Source organism: Aureococcus anophagefferens (assembly GCF_000186865.1).
Source record: "Aureococcus anophagefferens unplaced genomic scaffold AURANscaffold_2, whole genome shotgun sequence".
In the NCBI taxonomy this organism is placed as follows: Eukaryota; class Pelagophyceae; order Pelagomonadales; family Pelagomonadaceae; genus Aureococcus; species Aureococcus anophagefferens.
In genome coordinates this window covers 1762200-1788624 of record NW_008705562.1, presented here as the reverse complement: position 1 = coordinate 1788624, position 26425 = coordinate 1762200, and the positions used below count along the sequence as shown (strand labels likewise).

The window sequence follows — 26425 nt, the reverse complement described above, 5'->3', positions numbered from 1 at the left end:
GCGCTCTTCGAGCTCGCGCGCCACGAGGCGTTCGGCCTCGGCTGCGACCGCGACGCGCGGCGCGCGGCCGCGCTCTACGAGGACGCGGCGCGCCTCGGCCACGGCGAGGCGGCGAGCGACCTGGGCGTCTGCTACGAGACGGGCGACGGCGTCGAGCCCGACGCGGCCGCGGCCGCGGCGTGGTACGAGGCCGGCGCGAGGCTGGGGTCCGCGGCCGCGCGGTTCAACCTCGGCTGCTTCAAGCTCCGCACGGCCTTCAAGCCCACCGATGTGGCCGAGGCCGCGGACCTCTTCCGGCAGGCCGCGGACGCGGGCCACGTGACGGCGCTGCGGAACCTGGCCGTGCTCTACGAGGAGGGCCAGGGCGTCGACAAGGATGTGGCGGAGGCCGCGCGGCTCGAGCGGCGCGCCGACGCGCTCGAGGAGGGGGGCGTCGAGGAGGAGAAGGACGACCCGCCGACGCCGGCCCCGCCCGCGAGCCTGCCCCCGGGCGGGCCGCGGCGGCCGCGCGGCGGCCGCGCGTAAAAGGAGCCGTGCGTGAAGATCTGAAAGTTTGTGAATTCCCAAGCGAGTGGAGGGGCTGCCCTCGGCATGGTGGGCAGGGTCGAGTATGTTTAGGCCTGCGTGAATGGACTACGTCGAGTTGGAGCTCGTCTCCGACGCCGAGGCGTCGGCCTGGGGCGGCTTCGCCGCGCCGCGGCGGTCGCTCAACGGGGCCGCGGCGGCCCAGGGCGCCGACCCGCCGTCGAACGCCGCGGGCGCGCGGGAGAGCGCGAAGCGCGCCCTCGAGCTCGGCCTCGCCCTGTCGGCGGGCGCGCGCGGCGGCGACGCCGAGGTGCGCGCGCTGCTCGAGGCGCTCGAGGAGGTCGCGCTGCGGTCCGCGGCGGCGGAGGCGGACGCGGCGGCGGACTCGCCCGCGGAGCGGCAGCGCGACTGGATGGACGTCGCGTCGACGATGGACACGGACGCGGAGCTGCAGGACATGATGGCGGCCGCCGGGCCCGAGGGCGACGAGGAGGAGGGCGACGACGACGAGCCCACGGCGCTGGAGACGTCGCAGGGCGAGACGCGGCGGCCGTCGAGCTCGACGGCCGCGGCGCTGGGCATCCTGGAGTCGACGACGCTGCCGACGTCGAGCTTCGAATTGGAGGGGCCCGCGAGCCCGACGCGCATGCTCTACGGGCGGGCCTTGGGCGTCCAGCCCAGCGACCACCAGCGGAAGGCCTGCGCCGAGGTCTACGGCGACTGGGGCCGCTGCGTCCTCGACCTGCAGCGCGCGTGCGACGGCCACGCGCTGGCCATGGTCGGCGCGGACCTCATCGAGGCCCACGGCCTGCGGACGACCTTCGGCCTCGACGCGGCGAAGATGGGCCGGTTCCTCGCGCGCGTCGAGGGCGACTACGGCAACGACAACCCGTACCACAACAGCGTCCACGGCGCGGACGTGCTCGTCGCGACGCACCTCTTCCTGGCCAAGTTCGACGTGCTGCCGCACCTCGCGCCCATCATGCTCCTCGCCGGGTTCCTCGCGGCCATCGTCCACGACTTCAACCACCCGGGCACGAACAACGCGTTCGAGGTGAAGGTCGCGTCGCCGCTCGCGGTGCGCCACAGCGACGACTCCGTGCTCGAGCGCCACCACCTGGCGGCGGCCTTTGAGATCCTGTACCGGAAGGAGTACGACGTGCTCGAGGCGCTCGACGGCGACGAGCGGAAGCAGCTCCGCGGCGCGATGATCGACGTCGTTCTGGCGACGGATTTAAGGGGCAACTTCGACTTCATCAAGAAGCTCGAGAAGATCCCGCGCAAGGGGCCCGAGCCCGACGCGCCCTGGCCCTTGCCCCGCGACGCCAAGGACGACCCGAAGCTCGCGCTCACCGTCGCGGTGAAGTTCGCAGACATCGGCCACGCGCTCAAGCCCTTCGACCAGCACGAGAAGTGGAGCATGCTGGTGACGGAGGAGTTCTACAAGATCGGCGACCGCGAGAAGGCCCTGGGCGTGCCCGTGAGCTTCCTGTGCGACCGGGACAAGGACACGAACATGGCCAAGTCGCAGATCGGCTACTTCAAGTTCGTCTGCAACCCGTTCTACAAGGCCGTCGCGGAGCTCGTCGACGCCAAGCTCGGGCCCTTCGACAACCTCGAGTCGAACCTCTGGCAGTGGTTCCTCCTCTACAAGGGCGAGGCGCTCCCGACGGCCGCGCCGGGCAAGAAGTCCGCGAAGCGGACGCGGCGCGCGTCCGCGGCGATCCTCCGGCCCCACATCGCGGCCAACGGCGCCGCCGCGCCCGCGGTGGCGGCCAACGGCGGCGCACCGGACCTCCTCGCGGCGTCGGGCCGCGCGCCGACGCCCCGCAGGCACTCCAGCGTCCTCAGCAAAAAGGAGGTCGACTCGTCCCTCGCCGGGGGCAAGAAGCTCCGCGTCGCCAACGAAATATGACGGGCCCGCGCCCGTCCAGCTCAGTATAGCGCCCCGTTCGGTAACTGTTTCGGTATGGTATCGTGCGTCACTGTTCCTTAGTTCTGGGTCATCGTCGCGCGGGGCCAGGCCGTCTCGAATTTGCCGGTGCAGCACGCGGTGAACGCCGCGCTCTCCTTCGGCGTGAGGTAGGCGCCGTCGATGTAGGGCTTGGACACGAAGACGGGCGTGACCGCGTCGCCGCGCGCGTTCGTGAGGGCCATGTCGTCGAAGACCATGGCGCCGCCCTCGGAGTACTCGTCGCAGGCCTCGACGTCGTAGGTCTCGAGCGTGATGTCGACCCAGTTCCACGCGCCGACGATGTTGCCGTCGGCGACGCGGAGGGAGCTCGTCGCGCCCGCCTCGTTCGTCGAGTTGACGACGGACTCGCCGCCCGCGCGGGCCATCGCGCCGTGGAGCCGCGCGCCGGGCCCGCGCACGGGCACGCTCGCGGACTTGATCTTGTGGCCCGCGGGGCAGCAGTTCCAGCTCTCGAAGTACCAGTTGTTCGGGAAACTACTACCCGGGTAGTAGGATAGCACGGGCTGGATCACGGGATTCGCGGCCGAGTCCGTGTCCTGCAGGCCGATCCAATAATAGAGGATGTTGGCCTTGGTCACGCTCGGCGGCTCGGGGACGACGTAGGACGCCGTGAAGCGCACGATGGACTCGTTGTGGCGGCTGAAGACCTCCATGGGCGCCGCGTGCGGCCAGTCCAGCGCGCACGGGTCCCGCGGCGCCGCGGCCGAGCCGCCGCCGCGCGGCGGCGGCGCGTAGGGGCACTCGGCGACGTCCTCGACCGTGCCGTTCGGGTGCGTCAATCGTAAGCTCCGAAGTCCGTTTCCGTCGGACCGCTCCTCGGCGCGCGTGCCCGACTCGACCTCGCGGATGCAGTCGCACGGGTGGAAGCCGCTGGGCGACGGGCACATCTTGGGCTCGGCGTGCACACCCAGGGCAATGGCGACGACGACGGTGGGCGCGCGCATGCTTGCAACTCGCAGTGCGGGCAGCCTCTCAGAGGATGGCAGCGATCTCGGACAATTCAATCAGTTCAACCACTACGGCAAGTTACGCGCGGTGCCTTTTTTCGGCCCGATGTGCTCGCAGTCCGCGACGCGCCCGGCTCTGCAGCCCATTGCAACTTAACCCATGGGCGAGCAGCTCGTCGCCGCCTCCTCGGCGGCGGCCTTCGCCACGACGCGCGAGGACACGCTGGAAAAGGGCGCCGAGTGCCTGCGGGCCCTCTACGAGCTCTGCGAGTCGCGCAAGATCTCGCCCGAGGACTTGCACTACCGCGCGGCGAGCCCCAAGCGCCGCCGCGCGAAGCGCGACGCCAGCGGGTCGCCGACGCGCGCGCCGCGCCGCGACGCCGGCGGCGCGCGCCGAGAGGAGAGCGACGCTCGAACGCGCGCGACCGCGTCGCCGCCGTGGCTGGCGGTCCTCTTCACGGGCGTCGCCGCCGCGTCCGCGGTCGACGTCGCGGCGCGCTACCGCCGCGTCGCGGCGCACGTCGCCGGCGTGCGCAACGTCGACGCGCGCGGCCGCGTGAGCGCGCTGACGGCGCCGCTCGACGCGGTCTGGCTCGGCGACTTCGACGGCGACTACGTCGTGCGCCTGCTGCGCGCGCTCGACGAGGACGGCCGCGCGGCGTACGCGGCGCTCTACCCGGCGGCGTTCGTCCTCGCGTTCGCCGCGACGGCCGCGGCGCTCGCGGTCCGCGCGCGCCTCGTCCCCGGGAACCGGCGCCGCGTCGAGCCGGCCGCGGCGGTCATCGTGCTGTGCGGGCTCGTCGACGTCGGCGCGGGCCTCTGCGCGCGCGCGGCCCTGGACGCGTTCCCCGCGCCGGCGGCGCCGGGCGTCCACTCTGGCTCGTCGCTCACGGAGGGCGCCGTCGGCGTGGCCTACGACCTCCCGCCGCTCGGCGCGCTGGCGCCCCGTGCTTTTCAAGCCAAGTGGGTCTGCATGCTCCTCGTCGCCGTCTCCACCGCGGTATCTTTGGCGTGGCGGGCGGCCTTCGGACGCGGCGTCGAAAAGGTAGTCAAGAGTTAGATCGGGTCGACGACGCTCGGTCGGCGCCGCGGCGCCGCGAGCGGCCGCGAGAGCGACTTCGAGAGCGCGTCCGCGTCGACGCTCGACGGCGCCTCGGACCGGGAGACGCGCGGCGCCGCGAGCGGCCGCGGGCGCGGGTCCGCGGCGGCGTTCGACGACGCCGACGACGACGCCTCGGACTGGGACGCGTCCGACGCGGGGGCCGCCGTCGGCATCGCCGCGGCGTCGCCCGCGCCCTGGTCCCAGGCCTCCCAGCCGTCGTCCCACCACGACGCGGCCTCCCACGAATCCTGCCGGTAGTAGCCGCGCTGGTCGTAGGTCGTGCCGTAGGGGTCGTAGCTGCCGGCGGTCGTCGCGAACTTGAAGGGCGGCGAGAAGAGCAGCTCCGGCTCGTCGGCCGCCGGCGCCGGCGCCGGCGCCGGTTCCGGCCTAGCGCGCTTCGCCGGCGGCGGCGACGCGGGCTCGAGCTCCGCGAGCTCCCAGCGCCGCGTCGGCGCGGCGGCGGGCGCCGTCGACGGCGTTGTCGGTGTTGGTCGTTGTTGTTGTGGCGTCGCTGGTGAATGGTTGGTGCCGTAGTAGTAAAGGGTGGACTTGGCGTAAATTTCGCGTAAAGACAGCTGCAGGCGCATCTTTTCCTTGGCGTCGTCAGAGGCCATCGCGGCGTGCGGGGCGCGTGCGAAGGCGCCGGGTGCGAAGGCGCGAAGTCGCGCGGCTGGTGCGAAGGCACGCGTCGAAAGGCGCAGCGGGCGGCGGCCGGCCGAGACTCAGTTTTGCGCGACTCGCCATTCAAGATTGACCGCTGTATCCAACGATAGCGGCCGCCGTCACGGGGGGCTCACTCCTGCAAGCCCTCCTCCCAGCGCGAAACGGGTAACCCGCACTTACAATTATCGCATTCAGCATGGCGGTGTGCGACGGGTAGATAGTCACGTAGGGCGTTACGCACTCGAGGTACGCAAGGCTCGCGTCGGGCACCGGTGGCTCCACCCGCATTTGCCACAGCCCAGAGGGGCGAAGGAGCCGCATCGATCAGCCCAGAATCGTCTCGCTCCGCACGCTGCGTCGTGCGCCAAGGCCCCCTTGCTGCGTCGCGCACGCGGCGCCGGCGGGCCGAGCGCGCCAAGATGGTGGACGGGGCGCGCCGCCATGGCGGGAAGAAAGCTGAGGAGAAACGCGCTCCAGGCGCCAAGATGTTGGACGGGGCGCGCCGAGATGGCGGGAAGAAAGCTGAGGAGAAACGCTGTCCACCCCGCGGCAAGGGCGCCAAGGGCGAAAAAGGCGGCAAGGGCGGGCGAGGTGCGGGCGGCAAGGGCGGGCGCGGCGCGGGCGGCAAGGGCGGGCGCGGCGGCGGATCCGGCGGCCGCGGCGGCGCATCCGGCGGCCGCAGCCGCGGCGGCAAGGGCGGCAAGTCCGTCGCGGGGGGGCGCGCCGCCTCGAAGCCGCCGCCCGCGCCCGCGCCCTCGAGTCGCGGCGCCCTCGAGTCGCGGGCCAAGGCGGAGGCGCAGCGCGTCAAGGCCGAGGCCGAGTCCAAGGCGGCTGCCAAGGCCCGGGCCCTGGACGCCAAGGCCAAGGCGGACGCGGCCCTGGCCTACAAGATGCTCGCGATCGACGGCGCCGTGGAATTTGTCACGCAGCCCTTCGGCGCTGGGATGCAGGTCGTTGCGCCCATGGCCGGCAAGGCCGGTTTTGAGCTCGTCCGTGGTCGGATCGCGGAGATCGGCGCGTTCCGCTTCGAGGGCGACGACGGAGTGTCGCTCGCCGCGTGGCTCGACGTGGGAGAGATGATGGGGAATCGCCATCTAAAGCGCGACGCGGGCCCCTTTCGGCTCTCGCGCGTCTGTGCGACCTCCGGCCCGGGATGGGGATGGCGCGTCCTTGATGCCCTTCCCCCGGCGCATCTGCTCGAGGCGAACGCCAAGAATTGCGAGCTGCGCCGCGTCTCCGACAGCGAATCCTGGCCGGGGTACTACGGACCCGCTGGGCAGAGGCTTTTGATGTTGGAGGGCTGGCTGGAGCTCTTGATCCGCCCCTTGGTCCACACGACGTTCGTGTGCGGCCCGGGCTGCCTCGTCGGCGTGGAAATGGCGGGCGGCGAGTTCTCTCACGGCCAGGCGCAAGGCTGCACGTTGCTCGGCACAGTTTATTATGGTCGAATTTACGCCGTGCAGCCACCAGCGAAAGCGCCAACGAACCGCGGCGCCGAAGTCGCTTTGACGGTGGAAATGCACATCATCAAACCAAAAAATCCTTCCGCGCCCAAGCGCGCCAAGATGAAGCCAAGCCCAGATAGCTCGTTGAACATTCGAGTCCGCGACCAGACCGGCGAGGAGGTCTACTTCAAAATCAAGCCGACGACGCAGCTCGTCAAGGTCTTCAATGCTTACGCCCAGCGCAAGGGCATCAACGTGACGAGTTTACATTTTTTCTTCGATGGTATGCGCGTCCGCAACGACCAGACGCCGCAGGACATCGACATGGAAGACGGCGACCAAATCGATTGCGGTGACCACGCCGGAACCAACTATATCTTCGTTAAAGTGGGAATGTCGCGGCTCCGGACGCTCCAGGGCATCTCCATGGACGACAAGAAGCGACTGGAGGCTCTGGTACCTGCGGGCAAGACGGAGCGGTCGGTAGAGGCGTGGGCGTCGGCGAGCGCGAGCGACGTAGCGAACGCGAACGACCTAATGAGGCTCGCGGAGCGGGTCTACGGTCTTGGGAGCGACTTCGATGAGCCAGTCCCATCCTTCGAGGACATGACAGCGGAGGTGCGCAACCGGTTCCTGGCCGACGAGTCCTGCTCCGGCGACGTCTTTCTTGGCGCGTGCGTGTTTCGACTACTCGACTCCGCGAACGTCTCTCGGATGGTCTTCCTCGTCAACGCGCTGTGCAAGCACAAGCGCCAAGGCGCGTTGCTCTCCATCGAAACGGAGCAGTTCAAGGCGGTCGTCCACAACTACATCGCGGCCGAGGCGGGCTACCGCGGCGCGGCGAAGACCGTCTCGTGGCTGATCGCGACCGCGACCGCGAGGGACTACGGTCACGGGCCTCCCAAGCCCAATCGATCCGGAAAGTCGCTCCTCCACGCCCTCTTCACGCACGGCTACGCGTCCGCGGCGGACGCGGTCTTCCGCCGCGGAGACTTCGGGACCCCCGTCGACCCCGACCGAGAGGCGGAGCTGGCCGTCGTCCGGAGGGACGCGGCGTACCTCGCCTGGCTCTTCGGCGCGGGCGCCGCGCACCTCGACGCGGCGTCGCGCGAGCGCTTCTTGGGTGCGGGCGTCGGCCTCGCCGTCGACCGCGCCGGCCTCGCCGGCTTCGCGGACGGCCTCCTCGCGCTCCTGGAGCGCGGGCCGGCCGCGACGGCCGGGCCGATCGCGCCGTTCCTGAGCGCCGGCGCGGCCGTCGCCGAGCGGGCGCTCGCGGCCTACTCGCGCGACGGCCGCGCCGTCGACGCCGCGGTCGTCGTCGAGCTCGTCGCGCGCGGCTACTGGGACCTCGTCGCCGAGTTCGCGGCCGCGGGCCTGCCGGCGGCGCCGCTCGCCGCCATCGTGGCGGCGGTCCCCGACGCGGCGCCCGGCCCCGAGGTCGCCGTCGCGTTCGCGGCCGCGCGCGGCGACGACGCGCGCTACGCGTCGCCGGAGCTCGCGGCCGCGCTCCGGGGCCTCGCGGGCGGCGACGCGGCGGCGGCCTTCGCGCTCGACGACGACGGCTGCGCCGTCTCCGCGAGCCCGACGGCGCCCGCGACGGCGGCCGTCCGCCTCGACAAGCTCCGCGTCCTCGCGGCGCTCGTCGCCGCGGCCGCCGTCGACGTGAACGCGCACGGCGACGACGGCGACGGTCCGCTCCACGCCGCGCTTGCGGCGAAGCGGTCCCCGCAGCAGCAGGCCGACGCCTGCGACGTGCTCCTCGGCGCGGGCGTCCCGCTGAACTGCGGCCGCCAGGGCGGCGGCGGCCGGTCCGCGCTCGACCTCTGCCCGCCGAAGCTCCGGCCGCGCCTCGCGGCGTCGCACGAGGCCTACAAGGCCAAGGACAAGAGCGAGAAGCGGCGCCGCGAGAAGGAGCGCAAGAAGCAGAAGCTCGCGGCCGCGGCCGCGGAGGGCCCGGACGCGCCCGCCGACGACGCGCCCGCCGAGGCCGCGGCGGCGCCCTCCGCCCCCGCGGCGCCGGCGGCGCCGGCGGCCGCGGCGCCGTCGCCGCGCGACGTGCTCCTGAGCCTCGTCGCCGGCGCCGTGCGCGACCTCGAGGAGAACGGCGCGCCCCCGGACGACGCGGCGCGCGCCGCCGCCGCCGGCGACGAGGGCCCGGCGGACGACGACGACGGCGACGACGACGGCGGCGCGCCGGAGGTCGAGGCCGAGGAGGCCGCGGCCGCGTCGGACTCGGACGGCGCCGAGCCGCGCGCCGACGACGCCGCCGACGACGGCGGCGAGGACGACGCGGCCGCGGCCTTCGACTTCGAGGCGTCGCTCTGGGACGTCGAGATCACCGAGTCGGCCATGAAGTGGCTCAAGAAGCACCGGGCCCGGCGCCGCGGCCTCGTCGCGGCCGTCGTCCGCCGCCTGAAGCAGCTCGCGGACGGCGAGTGGAACGACCGCAACCGGAAGCAGCTCCAGGGCGTCGAGGGCGGCGTGCTCCTCTACGAGGCCAAGCTGACCAAGGGCGCGCGGCTCCTCTGGGAGCTCGCGATCGCCTTCTCGGAGCGGCGGTCGACGGCGGGCGCCATCTACGCGCAGACGATCCGCGTCTGGGCCATCGTGCCGGAGCACGACCACATCTCGCGCGAGATGCTCCGCGTCTGCGAGGCGCACCGGCGCGGCCGCACCTGCCGCCTGAAGCGGGGCCTCCGCGGCCTCGCCGCGGACGCGGGCCCGGCGGCCGAGGCCGCGGGCATCCGCGCGCCGCGCACCTTCCAGCCCGCGGACGTCGAGGTCTCCGCCGCGCGCGACGACGCGCCGAGCGCGAGCCACTACCCGCCGGCGAGCCCCGTCGCGACGCAGTACACGCTGCTCAAGTTCTACAACGTCACGGGCACGATGGCGCGCGCGCTCGCGGCGGGCGGCGCGGTCGACGTGCCGTTCAAGGTCACGGACCAGGAGCACGAGATCATCGTCAACGGCGACGCGCGCCGGAGCACGCTGCTCATCGGCCGCTCGGGCACGGGCAAGACGACGTGCTGCGTCTTCAAGATGTTCCAGGATTTCTCCGACTACTGGGCCCGCGCCGCGTCCGGCGGCGCGTGGCTGCCGGCGGCGGCGGGGGGCTACCGCCACCTGCGCCAGGTCTTCGTGACCAAGTCGAGCGTGCTCCGGTCCGAGGTCGAGCGCGTCTTCTCGACGATCGCCGCGCACAAGGCCGAGGCGCTCGGCACGGCGCCGCCGGGGGGCGAGTCCGGCGCGGCGGGCCTCGCGCGCCTCGACGCCGTCCCCGACGCGCGGCACCCGCTCTTCCTCACGGACCTCGAGCTCCTCCGGCTCCTCGACGAGGCGCTGCCCGGCGACAAGTTCCTCGACCGCCGCGCGTCGGCCCGCGAGGCCGAGAGCGGCTCGCTGCGGTCGCTGACGGCCTACTTCGACCTGTCGGACGACGACGACAACGACGGCGCCGCCGCGGCCGCGCGGCCGTCGCCGCTCGCGGCGGCGGCCGGCGCGGCGGCGGCCGGCGGCGACGCGCGGCCCCGCGGCCGCGAGGTCACCTACGGCGAGTACGCGAGGGTCCTGTGGCCGAAGATGAACGTCGGCGGCCGGTCGGCGCTCCACGCGTCGCTGGTGTGGACGGAGATCAAGTCCTTCATCAAGGGCTCGCTCGAGGCCTGCCTCGCCGGCGGCGCGCTCGATTTGGCCGCGTACCTCGACTTTGGCCGGAAGCGGTCGTCCATGTCGGAGCCGCAGCGCCGCGAGGTCTACGGCCTCTTCGAGCGCTACGCGCGGCTCGCGCGGGAGCGGGGGCTCTGGGACGCGGGCGACTTCGTCTTCCACCTCTGGGCGCGGCTGGACGCGCACGGCCGCGGCGGCGTCGCCGTCGACCGGCTCTACGGCGACGAGATCCAGGACTTCACCCAGGCCGAGATCGCGCTCCTCGTCCGGCTCTGCGCGTCGCCCGACGCGCTCTTCCTCGCGGGCGACTCGGCGCAGACGATCGCGCGCGGCGTCGGCTTCCGCTTCGCGGACCTGCGGACGATCTGGGCGACGCTCGGCCACGCGGCGCCGCCCGCGCCGCGGAAGCTGCTGAACAACTACCGCTCGCACCAGGGCTGCCTGCGCCTCGCCGCGGCCGTCGTCGACGTCGTCTACGCGCTCTTCCCGAACACGATCGACCGCCTGCCGCCGGACGCGGGCGTCCTCGACGGCCCGCGGCCCGTGCTCCTCGAGACGACGGACACGGAGTCGCTCCTGCTCCTCCTCCTCGGCAACATCCGCTCCACGGCGGCCATCGAGTTCGGCGCGCACCAGGTCGTCCTCGTCCGCGACGAGGACGCGCGGCGCACGCTGCCGCCCGAGCTCAAGCTCGCGCTCGTCCTCACGGTCACGGAGGCCAAGGGTTTAGAGTTCGACGACGTGCTGCTCTATAACTTCTTCAAGGACAGCGCCGCGGAGAAGGAGTGGCGCGTCGTCAACGCGTACGCGCGCGACGCCGTCGCGCCGGGCGCGGGCGGGGGCGCGGGCGCCGCGGCCGTCTCCTACGAGGCCATGGCCGGCCGCCGCGACCTCGAGTTCGACGTCGACGCGCACAAGATCCTCGAGTCCGAGCTCAAGAGCCTCTACACGGCCATCACGCGGTCGCGCGTCAACGTGTGGATCTTCGACGCGGACGAGGCCCGCCGCGAGTCCATGTTCCACCTCTTCCGGAGCCTCGACCTCGTCGCCGCCGTCGGCGACGTCAGCCAGGACGCGGGCGACGCGGGCCTCTTCGCCAAGGCGACGACGCCCGCCGAGTGGCGCGCGCGGGGCCGCGACTTCCTGCGGAAGGCCGACGAGATCGAGGACGACCTCGCGACGAAGCGCGGCCTCCTCGCCGTCGCCGCGCAGTCCCTCGAGCTCGGCGGCGACGCGGCCGGCGCCGCGACGGCGCACGCGGACGCGAGCTTCTTCGCGGCGCTCGAGAAGGAGGACGCCGCGCGCGCGAACGCCGCCGACGGCAAGCGCCGCCCGGCCGCGGGCGCGGCGCGCGCCGACGCGCGCCGCGCCTTCGACGCCGCCGCGCGCGAGTGCCTCGGCGTGCGCCGCTACGCCCGGGCCGCGCTCGCGCTCCACGGGGCCCGCCACTACCGCGAGGCGGCCGCCGTCTTCGAGGGCCTCGGCGCCGCGGGCGACGCGGACTCCCGCGGCGCCGCGGACTCGTTCCGCCTCGCGGCGAAATCCTTCAAGCGCGCGCGCGACGACTCGGCGGCGGCGCGGTGCCTCGAGCGCGCGGGCGACGCCGCGGCCGCGGTCCGGCTCTACCGCCGCGCCGGCGACTACCTCGGCGCCGTCGGCGTGCGCGAGCGGGCCGGGGCCACCGATGCCGGCGCGGCCGCGCGCGCGGAGCTCCAGGAGCTCGTGCACCTCGCGGCCCGCCAGTGCGCGCGGCGCGGCGACAGGGGGGGCTGCGCCGCGGTCCTCGCGCGGCTTCCGGCCGCGGACCGCCTCCGCTTCCTCGAGAGCCAGCCGGGCTTTGACGACGAGCTCTACGGCGAGCTCGCCGCGGCGGGCGACTTCGCTCGTGCGGCGGACATCTTCGCCGGGCGCGGAAACTACGGTCGCGCGGCCGACGCGCTCGCCGCGGCCGACGCCGACGAATCGACGGTCCTCGAGATGGAGTGCCGCCACGCGGAGAGCGTGCTCTGGGATGCCTGGGGCCCCGCGCCGTCCCCAGAGATCGCGAAGCTGGACGCCACGCTCGAACGCGTCGTGGCCCGCGCGGAGGCCTTGGGCGACCGGAGCCTGCTCGGCGACGCGAAGCTGCTCTGGGGCCGCCTGCGCGGGGATGAGAGACTCGTCGCCGCCGCGTCGGTCGCGTACCGCCGGTCGCCGCGGCCCGCCGCGGCCCTTCTCCGCCTCCTGTGCGGGCTACTCGTCTACCGCTCCTGCGGCGACCACGGCCTGTCGGTCGCGGACCTCCTCCGGGCCATAAGCTCCACGCCGAAGCGAGATCGGGGCGGTGTCCTCCACGTCGGCGCCTCGGAGCTCGCCGTATTCGGCTTTTCCCTGCCCGCCGGGGCCGGCGACGTCGTCGAGCACGCCTTCGAGCGAGCTGGCGAGAGCCGCGCCAGCCGCCTCGTCCTGGGCCTCTCGTCGACGGCGTCGCCGACGAATGCCGCGCGCCGGCGCGCGCCCCGCGGCGCCGTCGTTTGCCGATGCGCGAAAGACATCGCGTCCATCGCGACGCTGCTCGCGAGCGCCGCGATCGACATCCGAATCGACGCGTCGACGCCCGTCGTTGCGATCATGGAAAGCTACGAGCTCGCCTCGGCCGTCGTCGACGCCCGTCTCGTGGTCGACGAGTGCAGCGCGTATCTCTCGACCGACGAGCGCTACCGCGTCGTCGAGGTCGCGAGAAAAGCCGCGAGCGTCGCTTCGAATGCGGCTGAGTGGGCGCGGTCACGGCTATGCCTTGGCGCGAACACGAAGCTTCCAACTGTGCAATTCGCTGCCCTTGTCGCCGCCGCGCGGCGTGCTCTCAGAGAAAAGGCGAAATTCTATTTTCAGCGCGCTCTCGAGCCGGCCCTTGAGAACTGCCGCGTGCGCGTGGTGACCGGGGAGCCGCTGAGCCTCGACGACTACGTCGCGTATTTTGAGATCCTTTTGCTGCAATCTGGCCGACGCCGCGGCCGCGACAACAAGTTTGACGGACCGTCGACTGCCTATCGCGAGTTTCGCCGCGCCCTCGACCAGCACGTGCGGAATTGTGAGCCCCAGGACGGCAATGTGCCCCAGGACGGCGAGCCGCATCCTCCGACCTTGTATCGATTCCCCAGTGGAGATTTTGGTCACATCGCCGAGCCGCTCGGCCGCGCGCTGCGTGACCTTCACGCGCCCGTTGAACGCGAGGTCGTCGTCAAGCGCTTTGCGTCCGTCGCGTACCGCTTGAACCTGTTCCTCAAGAACGCGCGAGACACATCGATGCCGGCCTCTACGCCTGCGTTCGCCTGGGTCCTCGGCTGGCAAATTACGGTCACACTCTCGATCCTCTCAACTGGCCAAACTTCAAGTTTTTTTAGCTTTGCTAATAAGCCAAAGGTCGCGCTTCCTTTGAGCTTCGTCGATGCCTACTTGCGATATCCATTGGTAGCCGAGCCGCTCTGGGCTCTCACGCAGCTCCAAAAGGCCGCCAAGGCGAAGCCCGAGTCTACGATGGTCATCAAGCTCCTGCGGCAGCTCAGCGCATCACTCACGTATGTGCGGTGGGTTGCGGATCCAAACAGGCCGCCCTTGGAACGCGTCTTTTTGGTGAATGCTCTGCTAGTCGTCGCGGCGAACTGCGACGTGCTTCACCAAGTTGTAACATGGGGCGGCGACGTCGCGGGCATCGCTCTCAGCATGGCGAATGATCTCTCGCACGGAATCTTCAATCGACCGCTGCCGTCATCGCCGCGAGAAATCGTCAGACTGCTTCAAGGCGGCGATGCAGCCGCCGTGGTCCAGCTCCTGCCGAGCGGCGAACTCGCTGCGTTCAGTGCTGCTGGGTTTGCCGTGCCGAAGATCGTAACCTCGCAGGAGGTGATTCGCTCCGCGGAGCAGGATCTCGGAGAGGCGTTCGACGATGACGATGAGGCCTTCGCGGACGATCCCAACGACGACAGCTTATATGCCGAGGAAGCGCGCGCCGCCGTTGCCCTCGAAACGCAGTGTCGGAGATGGCTGGTCCAGCGACGTCTCGCGGCGAACGCCGCAAAGCGGCGTTCCGACGCGGCGTCCTGGGAGGAGCGCGTCGCCCAGGAAATTGCTTTGGTTCAAGCGCACTGGGGAAAATTGGCGGCGAGCGTCAAGGAGGGCGGCCGCTTTCGCTTTGGCTGCCTCGAATGCCGCATGTGTGGGGTTTCCTTCGAAAACGCTGACGACGCGGCCGTCCACTTTAAGAGCATCGAGCACAGGACGACCGGGCTCGATTTTATTGGATTTGAACAGAAGGTCCGCGATGGAGCGAAGGCCTTTGCGGAGGTCGGCGCTTCTCGCGAGCGCCTCGCCGCGCATAAGCCCGCGGGTCAGGGCCAGGCCGACGAGAAGATGGTGAAACTTGGTGACGCGGAGCGATTCTGCGCTGAGGCCAAGCGCATCGAGAATTTATTGCAGAGCTTGAACTGGCGCGATGCCGGCCAGATCATTACGGTCCAGCTGCCGGACGTCCTCCCATTTTGCGAGGCGACGCGCGTGTGGTTCGAGGACGTCACGGCCGCGGCGACCGCGCCGCCCGCGGGCGAGGAAGACGACGACTGGATCCCGGCCAAGAGCGTGCCGCAGTCGTCGTCCAAGACGAAGAAGAAGAAGCAGTCGCGCACGCCGCGGAAGCAGCTTCGCGGCAACATCGCCAAGGAGGTCGCCGAACGCCGCAAGAGCGGCCGCTTCGACGTGCTCGACCTCGACGATTGAGCCCTCGGGCTCCGTATGTGTGTTTGGTTGAGTAAAATACTATCATGTGCGCGTCACGTCGCCTTGGCCTTGTCCAGCCCCCGGAAGGCCGCGGGGATCGCGTCCGGGTGGGCCTTCCGGTGGAGCTTCCGCGCAAAGTCGACGCAGCGCGCGACGACGAGCGCGAAGATGGCGACAAGGTTGACGACGGGCTTCTCCGAGCCCTGGCTCTCGCGCCACTTCCGCGCGAGGACGTAGAACGCGACGACGGGCGGGAGCGGCAGCAGGAAGCGGAGGCAGAGCTCGCGCTGGAGCCGCGGGAGCTGTTCGAACGCGGCGACGACGCGCGCCGAGAGCGCGCGGCTCCGCTTGCGCTCGCGCTTCTCGGCGACGTTGGCGACGACGGGCGCCGCCGCCGCCCTCGGCGACGCGGGCTTCTTCGGCGGCTTCTTCGGCGACCGCTTCGGCGACCGCGGCGCGGCCGGCGCCGCGTCGGCGACGGCCTCGACGCCCTCCGGCAGGTCGTCGGGCGCGAAGCCCGCGCCGGGCGCGCCGAGGGCGCCCTTGAGGTCCGAGAAGGCCGGCGCCTCGGCCTTGGCCGCCTTCTTCACGCGTTTGAGCGCGTCTTTCATGCCCCGGTCGTCCGTTGTATCGAGGCTCACGGCCGTCCGCAGGTCCCGGAGGCCCTCGGCGTGCGTGCAGTCCGCGCCCGCGCCGGGCGTGCCCGCCGCGCGGCTCTTGGCGCTGCCGCGGCGGTAGAGGAGCTTCGCCCGGAGCTGCGCCTTGTCGTCGTCGACGGTCTTGCACCGGTTCGCGAAGTCGAGGCCGAGGTTCGCGCAGCGGATCGTGTTGTACGTGTCGTCCTTGCCGGCGAAGGCCGCGGCGAGGTTCGACAGGAGCAGCGCGACGGCCTCGCGCCACGACGCCGTCCCGGCGACCGTGTCGTCGACGGCGTCGGCGACGCGGTCCTTCTTGCTGTAGTCGACGTGGTGCAGCGCCGCGAGGTAGAGCCAGACCGCCGCGTCCCACTCGCTGCGGTCGTAGGCGAGGTTGCCCTTCTCGCGGAGCCGCTTCGCGCTCGCGAGCCGCGCGTCGAGGCCCGTCGGCCGCGCGCACTTGTCCTTGACCCAGTCGCGCAGCTCCTTGGCCTCCGACTCGACGGCGAGGTGCTCGAGCAGGCCCTCCTTGTCCAAGTCCTCGACGACGGTCACCATCGCTGCGGCGCGGCGACGGCGCTCGGAGCTGCCAGATCGCGAGCTGTGGCAGATTTTTGGCTGAAGCAGGCTTGAACTCAGATTGAAGGCGAGTAGACAGTCGCCGACCGCCACGCCGCCCGACCAACCCAAAGAAAATACCGTGTCGAAGTGCCGTAGGCGCGCGCGAAGGAGGAGGGGAGCGGCGCTAGTGGCGGGCCTTGTCCCGGAGGTACTTCTTGGACATGTGCGTGTCGACCTTGGACTGGGACACGGGCACGGTGAAGGACGGGTGCGTGCCGTGGACCTCGTAGGACCACATCATGTCCTCGGTCTGGATGATGAGGCGCCCGCGCTGGAGCATGCCGTACTTGACGGGCCGGAAGCTCACGTCGAAGTTCGTGCCCTCGGTGCCGACGGGCGCGAGCAAGCCGTGCGCGGGCGACACCGTGAGCGTGTGCGCGCTGTCCGTGGAGAAGAAGGCGTTGAAGGGCGTGTAGTCCATGGCGTTGGAGTTGACGAGCTTGAACTGGACCTTGGCCGTCGTGTGCAAATTCGCCTCGATCTCGATCGCGTCGTCCGGGTCGGGCTCGTCGACGTCCAGTTGCACCTCGAAGGGCCAGCGGCCGCCCGTCGCGCGCTTGACGACGAGGTGCACGGACGTCGAGAAGGGCCGCAGCGGTTCGAAGATGGCGTCGAACTTGAGCTCGCCGTCGACGGCCGTGAGGCGCGTGTCCACGGGCCGCACCTCCAGCGCCGAGTTGACCAATTTCGCCACCGCGCCGTCCGCGACGACCTCGAAGTCGAAGTCCTCGCCGCCCGGCGCCAGGGACGCGATGCTCGACAGCTTGAGCACGATCTCGTGGCGCGTCGACGTCTTCGCCTTGGCCGCGATGCGCACCGCGCGGAGCTGCAGCGGCGCGTTGACGATGCCCCGGATCGGGAACGTCCAGGCCAGGGGCACGCCCCGGTAGTCGCCGATGACCTTGACCACCGCGTGGTGCTCGGCGATGACGACGGGGTCGAAGCTCAGGGGGATGGACATGGACACGTGGGGCGCGAGGCGCACGTCGCGCGACCGCCGCATCAGCAAACTCAGCGCGCCCGCGTGCTCGTCCGTCGTCTCCAGGTCGATGTCGACGTCCAGGGGCATGCCAAAGGGGTTGCGGAAGGAGAACATGTAGGACGCCGGCTCGCCGACGATGGCCGACGGCGTGTGCTCGTTCATGAGGCCCGGCGTCGTTCCCGCGCCCGACGCGACGTACTCCCAGTCCCCGAGCACGTCGTGGCGCAACACCACCGTCGACTCCTGGACGACGCCGATCTCCGACGGCACGTACTGGATCTCGACGTCGACGGACCCGTAGGGCGGGATGGACACGGACGGCTCGACGACGAAGTTCGCGCGGTTCGCGACCTGCGTCACGAGCGTGATCTCCCGGTTCAGCGGGTTCTCCACCGTGACCATCGTCGACGTCCGCGCGCCCACGGCGCACTCCAACACATCGAGCCGCGTCGGCTCCGCCGGCGCCGCGGACAGGTTGAGCCGGTACCAGAACTCGCCGACGCGGTCGTTGAGGAACACGACGGAGCCCGCGTGGCTCTGCGCGATGAGGGGCGTGTAGAAGAGCTCGTAGGTGCCCGCGGCCTCGTCGGCCTCGAGCGTGAACCTCGGCTCGCCGATGAGGCCGTCGCCCTGGAGGATGACGTCGAAGTCGATGGCCTCCGGCAGCGGGTTCGTGAGCGAGATCCGCGCGGACGCGGCCATGCGGACCGTCGTCGAGATGTCGATGGCCGACTCCTCCAGCGGCGAGTCGACCTGAACCTTGATCGTGTACCAGACGTACTCGCCCGTCGGCGGCGAGAAGGTCACGGAGCCCGTGTACGCGCCGCCCAAACTCGGCGAGATCTTCAGGTCGTACGTCGCGGACGAGTTCGCGGGCACGTCGATCGTCGACGCGCCGGACACGAACGGCAGGTCGCTCTCGACCTTGTAGCTCAGCGGCTTGCTCGACGCGTTCTCCAGCAGGAAGCCGTGCGTCGTCGTCTCGCGCGCGTTGCATCGGAGGACCTCGTGGCCCTCGGCGAGCGGCGGCTCGCCCTCGCCGACGAGGGTGTACTCGAAGGCGTCGGGCGACCGCGCGTTGCGCAGGGTCAGCTTCGCGTTCTCGACGCCCGTCCACGTGGGCGCGAAGGTCAGCGGGAACGACGCGCGGCCGCCCGCGGGCACCTTGAGCTTCTGCGGCCCCGAGAAGACGCGCGACCCCTGGAGGTTCACGGAGAGCATCCAGTCCTCGTCGGACGCGTTCATGAGCGGCAGGTCCTGGGTGATCTTGCGCCGCGCGGGCGCCTTGAACTCGAGCACGGTCTGGATGCGCGGCATCGTCACGACGACCTCGACGTTGAGGATGCGGATGTCGTGGACGAGGCCCGGCCGCGCCTGGGACGCGATGGCGCAGAGGTAGGTGCCCGCCTTCTGGGGGTAGAAGGAGAGCACGAGGCTGTTGGGCGCGTCGATGACCGTGTCCTCCTTGACGTCGACGAGCTCCGTTTTTTTATTCGACGACGCCTTCGACGCGCCCTTCTTGTCCGCGCCCTTGGCGTCGAAGACGACCGTGAGCTCGTCGGGGCACTGGAAGAAGGGCGAGTCCGTCGTGACCTCGAAGGCGACGCCCTCGTCCTTGCTCGGGCCGTCGTCGTCGCCGGGCGCCTCGGACGGCGCCTTGTCGCTCGCCGCGTCCGCGGGCTTCTTCTTCGTCGCCTTGTCGTCGGCGGGGGGCTGGCTCGGCGGGCCCCGCGACACGGCCTGGAGCGCGTGCTTGATGGCCGCGCGCTCCGTCGTCGACGGCACGCGCTCGCCGAGCTGCGCGAACGCGCGCTCGAGCAGCGGGTTCGTCGGCGGCAGGCGCAGGAGCTTCGTGATCGAAATCTGGCCGTCGTCCTCCGTCTCCACCGTGAGCTTGAAGTGGTCCATCTGCTTGGGCAGGTGCACGCGCGCGAGCACCTCGACGACGAACTCGCCGATGTCGCCGTTGAGGAACGTGAGCTCCGCCTTGTAGAGGCCGGGGCTGCAGCTCAGGAGCTGCACGTTCAGGTTCGTCGCGCCGGAAGCATCTAAACGCACCGTCTTCTGGGACGTCCAGAAGGGCTCGCGGAGCAGCGCCTGCGCCTTCTCGAACTCGTCGCCCTTGCCGTGGCCGCTCCAGTCCGCCGGCGCCTCCTCGCGGCGCTGCTTCTTGCGCTTCGCGGGCTGGCCCCGGCCCCGGCCCGCGGCGCCGCCGCGCGCGTTGCCCGCGGGCTTGCGCGGGGGGACGTACTCCTCGAGCGTCGAGTTGGCGAGCGACACCTCGAAGACGCCGGACGTCAAAAACGGCGACTTGACGACGACGTCGATGTTCTTCGCCTCGTAGGCCGTCGACTCGTGCTCGAAGACGGCGACGGGCGCGTGGCTCTCGACGTTGCTCCGCAGCGTGAAGACCATGGACGGCGGCCGCGGGCCCGGCGACGACCCCGGCAGCGCGAAGAACGTGAGCCGGCCCTCGACGGGCTTCGAGAACCGCGGCGCGAGCTCCACCGTGTAGGCGGCCGACGCCTTGGACTCGACGACCACGTAGGCGGGCTTGTCGTCCTTGGAGGGCGCCGCCTCCGGGCCGACGGCCTTGAAGTCCGCGCTCCCCTCGAGGACGACCTCGTACGCGATCTCGCGCGGCGCCGCGTTCCGCAGCTCGATCATCTTGCACATGGGCGCGCCGAGCTGGGCGTTGAATTCGATGGTCGTCTTGGGCACGAAGTTGGGCATGGTCAGGTAGAGGTGGAGCGCCACGAGGAGCGCGCGGACGCCCTCGAGCCGGCTCATCGCGCGCGCCTCGAGCGCCGTGCCCTCGTCCGCGTCGCCGCCGTAGCCGCCGAGGTCGCACCGTAGCGCCTCCAGCGCGTGGAGCGCCTTGTCGCTCACGGCGGCCTTGTCCTCGGGCGACGCGCCGTTCATGCTCTTGAAGCCCGCGAGCGCGCCGCCGCTTTCGACGAGCGACGGCGCGTTCGACGCGAGGACCGCGCAGAGGCTCCCCGGGTCCTCGAAGGCCCGGCCGAAGGTGTCGAAGCGCTTCGACAGGCCCGCGCCGTTGCCCAGCCCCGCCGCGGCGTGGTAGCCGAGCCACTTGAGGACGACGCACTCGCCCACGGAATAGACGTTCGAGCCCGCGAGCTCCGGGTCGCTGGAGCCGTGGCTCCCGCCGTGGTCGTCGCCCGCGGCGGCGCGCGGCGGCTTGGGGATGAGGACGCCGGGGAGCGAGGCGAAGGTCTTGGGCGTGATGCGCGCGAGGCAGAAGACGCGGACGGCCTGGAGCAGGACCGCGAGCCACGCCTCGAGGGACACGGCGGCCCAGGTGCCGTCCCAGGTCGCGTGGCGCGCGTCGCGCGCCGCGCGCGTCGACACGAAGTCGGCCTGCTGCTCCCGGAACTTGATGTAGTGGTGCTTGGACAGGAGCTGCTCCGGGCGGACCGCGTTGAGCAGCGCGCCGCGCTCGACCATGAAGAGCAGGAGCGCCTGGTACTGGGCGACCAATTGGGCCATGAGCTCCTTGTCGTTGGAGACGACGCGCTGGAGCCGCCCGGGCACCTTGCGGCCCGCGAGCGCCTCGATGGCGTCGATCGCGACGCGGCCGTGCGACGCGACGCAGTCCTCGGGGATGGACTTGAGGGGCGCGTCGGCGCCCTTGCGGCCGTTGAGCGCGTGGTAGTTGAGGAAGAGCACGAGGAGCGGCGCGATGTCCTCGGCGGGCAGGGGCCGCTCGCGCTTCGGGTCCACGCCCGCGAGCCTGGGCTCGCCGTCGCCCTTGGCCGCGGCCGCGGCCGCGGGCGCCGCGGACGCCTCGTCCCGCGGCGCGTCGGCCTCCTTCTTCTTCGTCGTCGACGAGTTCGAGCTCGCGCGCCGCCGCGCGAGGCGCTGCTGCTCCTTCTCCTTGAGCTCCTCCTCCATGAGCTGGCGCGCGAGCGCGGCCTCGACCAACTTCGGCGCGACGCCCTCGCGGTGGTGGAACGCGTAGTCGCGCTTGTAGGCCGCCAGGAAGGCGTGCGTGCTCAGCAAGCAGTTGTCCGCGGCGCCGGCGATGGGCACCGTGTACGCGTTGCCGTCGCTGTCGAGGAGCTGAAGCGCCGCCGCGAACGACACGGGCGCGTCGGCGCAGAAGCTGATGACGACGCAGAGCCGCGGCGTCGCGACGCCGAGGGCGCGGCCCTCGGGGAAGTCGACCGTGAGCTTGACGGGCACGTGGGGCGGGAGGCGGTAGTTGAGCTGGATGTGCTCGAAGCCGCGGTTCCGCACGTAGAGGAGCACGCGGCTCTGGACGCCCGTGGGCACCGTGGGCATGGTGAAGACGTCGCCGGGCCCGCGCACGTAGCCGTCGTCGGAGCCGTCCTCGACCTCGAGGCGCGGGTGGGCGCCGCTGCCCCGCAGGAGCAGCGTGAGGTAGGGCTTCGACTTCTCCGCGACGGCGTCGCCGGCTAGCTTGGCCGCGGCCTCGGCCTCCGTCGCGAAGCTCAGGGGGAAGCGCTCCTCGTACTCCTTGGACGACGTGGGCACGAAGGTCACGCGCACGGTCGTCGACTCGCCGGGCTGGAGCTTGCCCTCCTTGGGCGACACGAAGAAGACCGCGGACTTGGGCGGCGCGGGCTGGCCGCCGCCCTTGGCACCGGCCGGCGGCGGCGGCGGCGGCGGCGCGCCCTGGCCGTTCTCGTCCAGCGCCCACTGGAGCGTGCCGTGGTGGTGGTTGCTGAGGACGACGTCCGACGAGAAGGGCACCTGGCGCGTCGCGTCGGACGCGAAGATGCGCTCGCCGAAGTCGACGGTCGTCGACGAGAGCACGAGCATGGGCCGCAACGCCGCGGCGCGGACGTGGGCCCAGGGCCGCTTCTGGAGCTCGCTGAGCTCCAGCGGCAGGTCGAACTCGTGGGAGCCCGGGGCCTTGGGCGCGAAGACGACCTCGAGCGCGAGCACGCCCCTGGGCGCGACGTGGAGCGCCCAGTGCTCCACCGTGGGCACGGGCTGGCCCTTCTTCAGGTTGCCGTCGCGGAGCTCCGTCGTGACGAGCTCCATGGTCGACCCGCTCGACGACTCGACGAAGCGCGCGTCGATCGCCGGCGGCGCCGCGTCGCCGTCGAGCGACCGGCTCGGCGCCGCGGGCGACTTGGCCTTGGCGCCGGGCTCCTCCTTGGCGGCCTCCGGCGCCGCCGGCGGCTTGTGGAGCGTGTCGCTGGGCTTGCAGGGCTCCGCGTAAAAGTCCGGGAACGCGTTGAGGTCGAGCGCGAGGAACGCGCCGATCTCGGATTCGTTCTGGAGCACGATGCGCCGCCGCTCCTCGAAGCCCACGAACTGGTCCGCGAAGTCGAGCGTCGGGATGTCGGGCCCCGCGCCGTCGTCTCCTAACAAATCGTCGTCGTCGTAGTCGCCGTCGAAGAGGTCGCCCTTGGGCCTCGGCGGCGGCGCGCCCGCGGGCGCGGCGGCCAGGATGCGCACGTCGGGGATGATCGCCGAGCCCGTCACGGGCAACCGCACGGACTTGGCGCCGCGGACGTGGCAGAGGAGCGTCGTGCCGTCGAGCGTCCGCGGCGCGCGCGGCTTGAGCGACACCGTCATGTGCTGCGTGCCCCCGGGCACGAGGCGGAAGCGCGTGTGGGACACGAACAAAAAGTCGCTCACCTCCGGCGAGACCTCGACGTTGCAGACGGCGGCGCACTGGCCCGTGTTGAGCACGGACGCGGCCAGGTCGCGCTCCATGCCCACGGACACGGTCTGGAAGTCGAGCTTCCGCTCGCCGAAGGCGCACTTGGCGTCGTCGAGCTTGCCCGTCACGGCGAGCTCGAGATCCTCCTTGGCGCCGGGCACGTGGACCAGGAGCTTGCCCACGTTCTTGAGCACGGGGCTCGGCGTCCACGTGACCGCGACGACCGTCGACCCGAAGGGCGGCACGACGCCCTGCTCCGGCAGCACGGAGAAGGGCGGCGCGTGGGTCCAGAAGAACTCCACGGCCGAGTTGCCCGGGTTCTTGAGCTCGATCGTCGCGTCCACGGACGACTCGAGCGAGTGCGCGTCGAACTCGATCGCGAGCTCGGGACTGCCCAGCGTGAGCTCCACGGGCACGACGTCCGCCGTGATGGCGAGCTTGAGGGTATGGCGGTCGTTGATCGTGTACTGGACGACGCAGCGGTAGCCCAGCGTCTCCTTGGCGCAGTGGAGCGCGATGTCGAAGCCGGCCGTCGCCTCGCCGGGCACGACCTGGCTCGCGGGCGTCGTGCCCGCGGCGAGCTCCGGCGGCAGGCTCGCCGTGGAGATGGCGACGAGCACGGCGTGGCTCAACCCGTTGGACACGGCGAAGTTCTTGACGGCCTTGGAGCCCACGCAGACGCGGCCGAAATCCAAGGTCGCGTGCGACGCGGTGATCTTCGACAGGTCCGCGGCGTTGAGGCGCGTCGAGCAGTGGCGCATCTCCGCCTGCGTCGTCGGCCGCGGCTTGAACTTCTCGGCGATGAGGCGGTCCGCGTCGAACTGGGGCTTGCCGCCCGCGGCGGACGTCGCGGCGCCGCGGCCGCCCTTGTTCATCCAGAGGGGCTCCGCGTAGGCGTCGGGCAGCGGCGGCAGGGGCGGCTCCTCCAGCGGCTCCATGGCGAGCTCGGCGCCCGTCGGGTCCGACGGGTTGCGCCGCGCGTACGCGACGCGGCGCGCCTCCTCGGCCTTGTCCGCCGCGGTCTCGCGCACCGCGCGCCGCTCCCGCAGGTACTTGACGTACTGGGTCTTGTTGAGGTCACTTCGCGCCTTGTCGGCGCGCATCTGGTTGTCGCGCTCCTCCCAGTAGTCGAACTGGCCCACCTTCTTGTCCGCGACGCCGGCGAGCAGCTCCGCGTCCGTCCACACGGACGGCTCGAACGACAGCGCGCCGAGGCCCGCGCCGAGGCGCGACACGTCGACGGAGCCCTTGCCCACGGTGGACCCCGGGGTGCCCTTGGGGTAGGTCGTCGACTTGACGGCCTTGCCGAGCATGCGGAGCGTCTGCGTCGACAGCCCGCCCTCGATCTTGAGCTCGCAGCGGACGTCGAAGTTGCCGATCTGCGCCGGGTAGAAGGTGACCATGACCGTCGTCTTCGCGCGCCCGGCGATCTTGCCCCGCGACGGCGTCACGCTAAACTGGGCGACCTTGGCGAACTCGAACTTGGCCGCGACGTCGGACGCGTTCTCGATGGTCACCAAACCTTTTTGTTTGGACCGCGGCTCGCAGGTGCCGAAGCGCAGCGTCTTCGGCGACACGTGGACGGCGTCCGTCGGCGCCGCGTGGGCCGTCACGGCGACCTCGAGGGCCGGGATCTCGGGCCGCTTCGGCTCGGTGTCGTCGGGCTTGGCCTTGCCGTCGGGCTCGCCCGAGACGCCGCCGCCCGCGACGGGCACGCCGACCTTGACCTTGAGGCCGTAGGGCCGCGACGGCACGTTGCGGCGCACGCGGCCCCCGGCCTCGGGGCTCCCGTCGGCGTCCTCGTCCGTCGGCTGCATGGGCGCGTGGAGCCGGTGCTTGAACGCCGTCGTCAGCGGCGGCTTCGGGGGCGCGAAGCGCAGCGTCACGGGCTGGCGCGCGTGGGGCTCCAGCAGGCCCTCCAGAGGCGTCACGGTCAGGGACCCGTCGTCGGTCTCCCACTCGTCGAGGAACTTGGCGCCGTCCGCGGACGCGCCGCGCGGCGACCCGGACCCGGCCTCGGACGCGGGCGCGTCCGCGAGGCGCCGCGCCTCGGCCTCGCGCGCGGCCTCCACGGCGAGCTCCCGGTCCGCGTGGAGCGAGATCACGAAGGGCACGGCCTGGGGCGAGTTGTTGACGAGCACCGCGCGCCGCTCGCACGACTGGCCGTAGAACATGGCCCCGAAGTCGACGTTCGCGAGCGCCTCGTGGCGCCGCAGGCCGGAGACGGCGTAGAGCTCGAGGCGCTGCGTCACGACGACGCAGGACACGTCGAGGACGCAGGGCGTGCCCTGCTTCGTGTCGACGACGACGCGGAACCGCGCCGCGCCGAGCTTCGCGGCCGTCAGCTCCAGGGAGATGACCGCGGACGTGTCCACGCGGGGGCTCCCGGACTCGTCGTCGCGGCTCGCGTCCTCGGGCTCCTCCTCCGTTTTGCGTTTGGCGCCGAGCGCCTGGAGCTGCCGCGCCTGCCGCGCGTCCGGGCCGAGGTGGCCCGCCGACGGCTCGCACCGGAGGTCGTTCCCCCCCCGGTGGTGGTGCGCGTCGTCGTCGCCCGTCGCGGGCTTGGCCGCGTCGCCGACCTCCAGCTTGAAGTCGCCGGCGACGGGGCCCAGGTTGCGCAGCTCGAGCTCCGACGTCGTCGTCGTGCCTAAAACGACGTCGCCGAGGCGCACCGCGTAGCGGCCCGGCGCGTCCATGGCCGCGACGACGCACTCGTGGCTCGACGCGCCGGCCCGCGGCCGCTCGCTCGACGGCACGGCCAAAATGCGCGCCTGGGGCGCCACGGCCCGCAGGGGCACCTCGACGGTCTCCTCGCCGTCGCCGAAGTGCACGAGCAGCCGGTCGAGGAAGACGCCCCGGTCGCCGCCGGAGCCGTCCTCGGGCAGCACGAACTGCACGTCCGCCGTCAGCTCGAGGCCCGGCGCCAGGCTCGGCCCGGGCGTGAAGACGAGCGTGAACGGGCCCCGCGCCGCCGGGCCCTCGATGCGCACGCGCCGCGCCTTGCCGCAGTAGTTGCGGATGGAGATCGTCTGCACGTAGACCAGCCGGTCCAGCGCATTCTCGAACTCGACCTGCGGCGGCTGCACGGGATGGATGTCGCCCATGGCGCCGCCGCGCTGGCCCGGGGACCGGCGCAACGACGAGCCAGCAGCCCTTTGCCTGGGCAATCGTTAGCAGCTCAACAAATCTTATAAATCTTAGATGGTTGATGGTGCCTCTTCGTGGAACATGGACGCGTCGGTGAGCCTCGTGCCCCTGCGCGCGCCCCGCTCCGAGGACGAAGAGGGATCGTGCGAGGCGCCGCTCTGTTAACTGTGTCTTGTGTCATCGAGATCGGCTCGGAGACGTCATAGAGATCGGCGCGCGGAGACGCCTACGGCTCCAGGCGCCTGCGACACAGCGACCCCCGGCATGCCGCCGCGCCACAGCCGGAGGACCTCGACGGACCCGCATCGA

At 71.6% G+C, this 26425-nt stretch overlaps 3 protein-coding genes across 3 annotated transcripts; 2 read left to right on the top strand and 1 right to left on the bottom strand.

Moving 5' to 3' along the window:
• Window positions 1-1171: 1171 nt before the first annotated feature.
• PDE1 (putative 3'5'-cyclic nucleotide phosphodiesterase) lies at window positions 1172-2440 on the top strand (the record flags this gene model as incomplete). Its single annotated transcript, XM_009035135.1, has 1 exon — window positions 1172-2440. The coding sequence occupies one exon, from the start codon at window positions 1172-1174 to the stop codon at window positions 2438-2440; it is 1269 nt and encodes a 422-aa protein (XP_009033383.1).
• A 4289-nt stretch (window positions 2441-6729) lies between these two features.
• On the top strand, window positions 6730-7017 carry AURANDRAFT_19704 (hypothetical protein; the record flags this gene model as incomplete). The annotated part of the gene is made up of 1 exon (XM_009035136.1): window positions 6730-7017. A coding segment is annotated over one exon (288 nt), but the record flags the coding sequence as incomplete, so codon positions are not given.
• A 9438-nt stretch (window positions 7018-16455) lies between these two features.
• Window positions 16456-26073, bottom strand: AURANDRAFT_61240 (hypothetical protein; the record flags this gene model as incomplete). The annotated part of the gene is made up of 1 exon (XM_009034819.1): window positions 16456-26073. The coding sequence occupies one exon, from the start codon at window positions 26071-26073 to the stop codon at window positions 16456-16458; it is 9618 nt and encodes a 3205-aa protein (XP_009033067.1).
• Window positions 26074-26425: the final 352 nt, after the last annotated feature.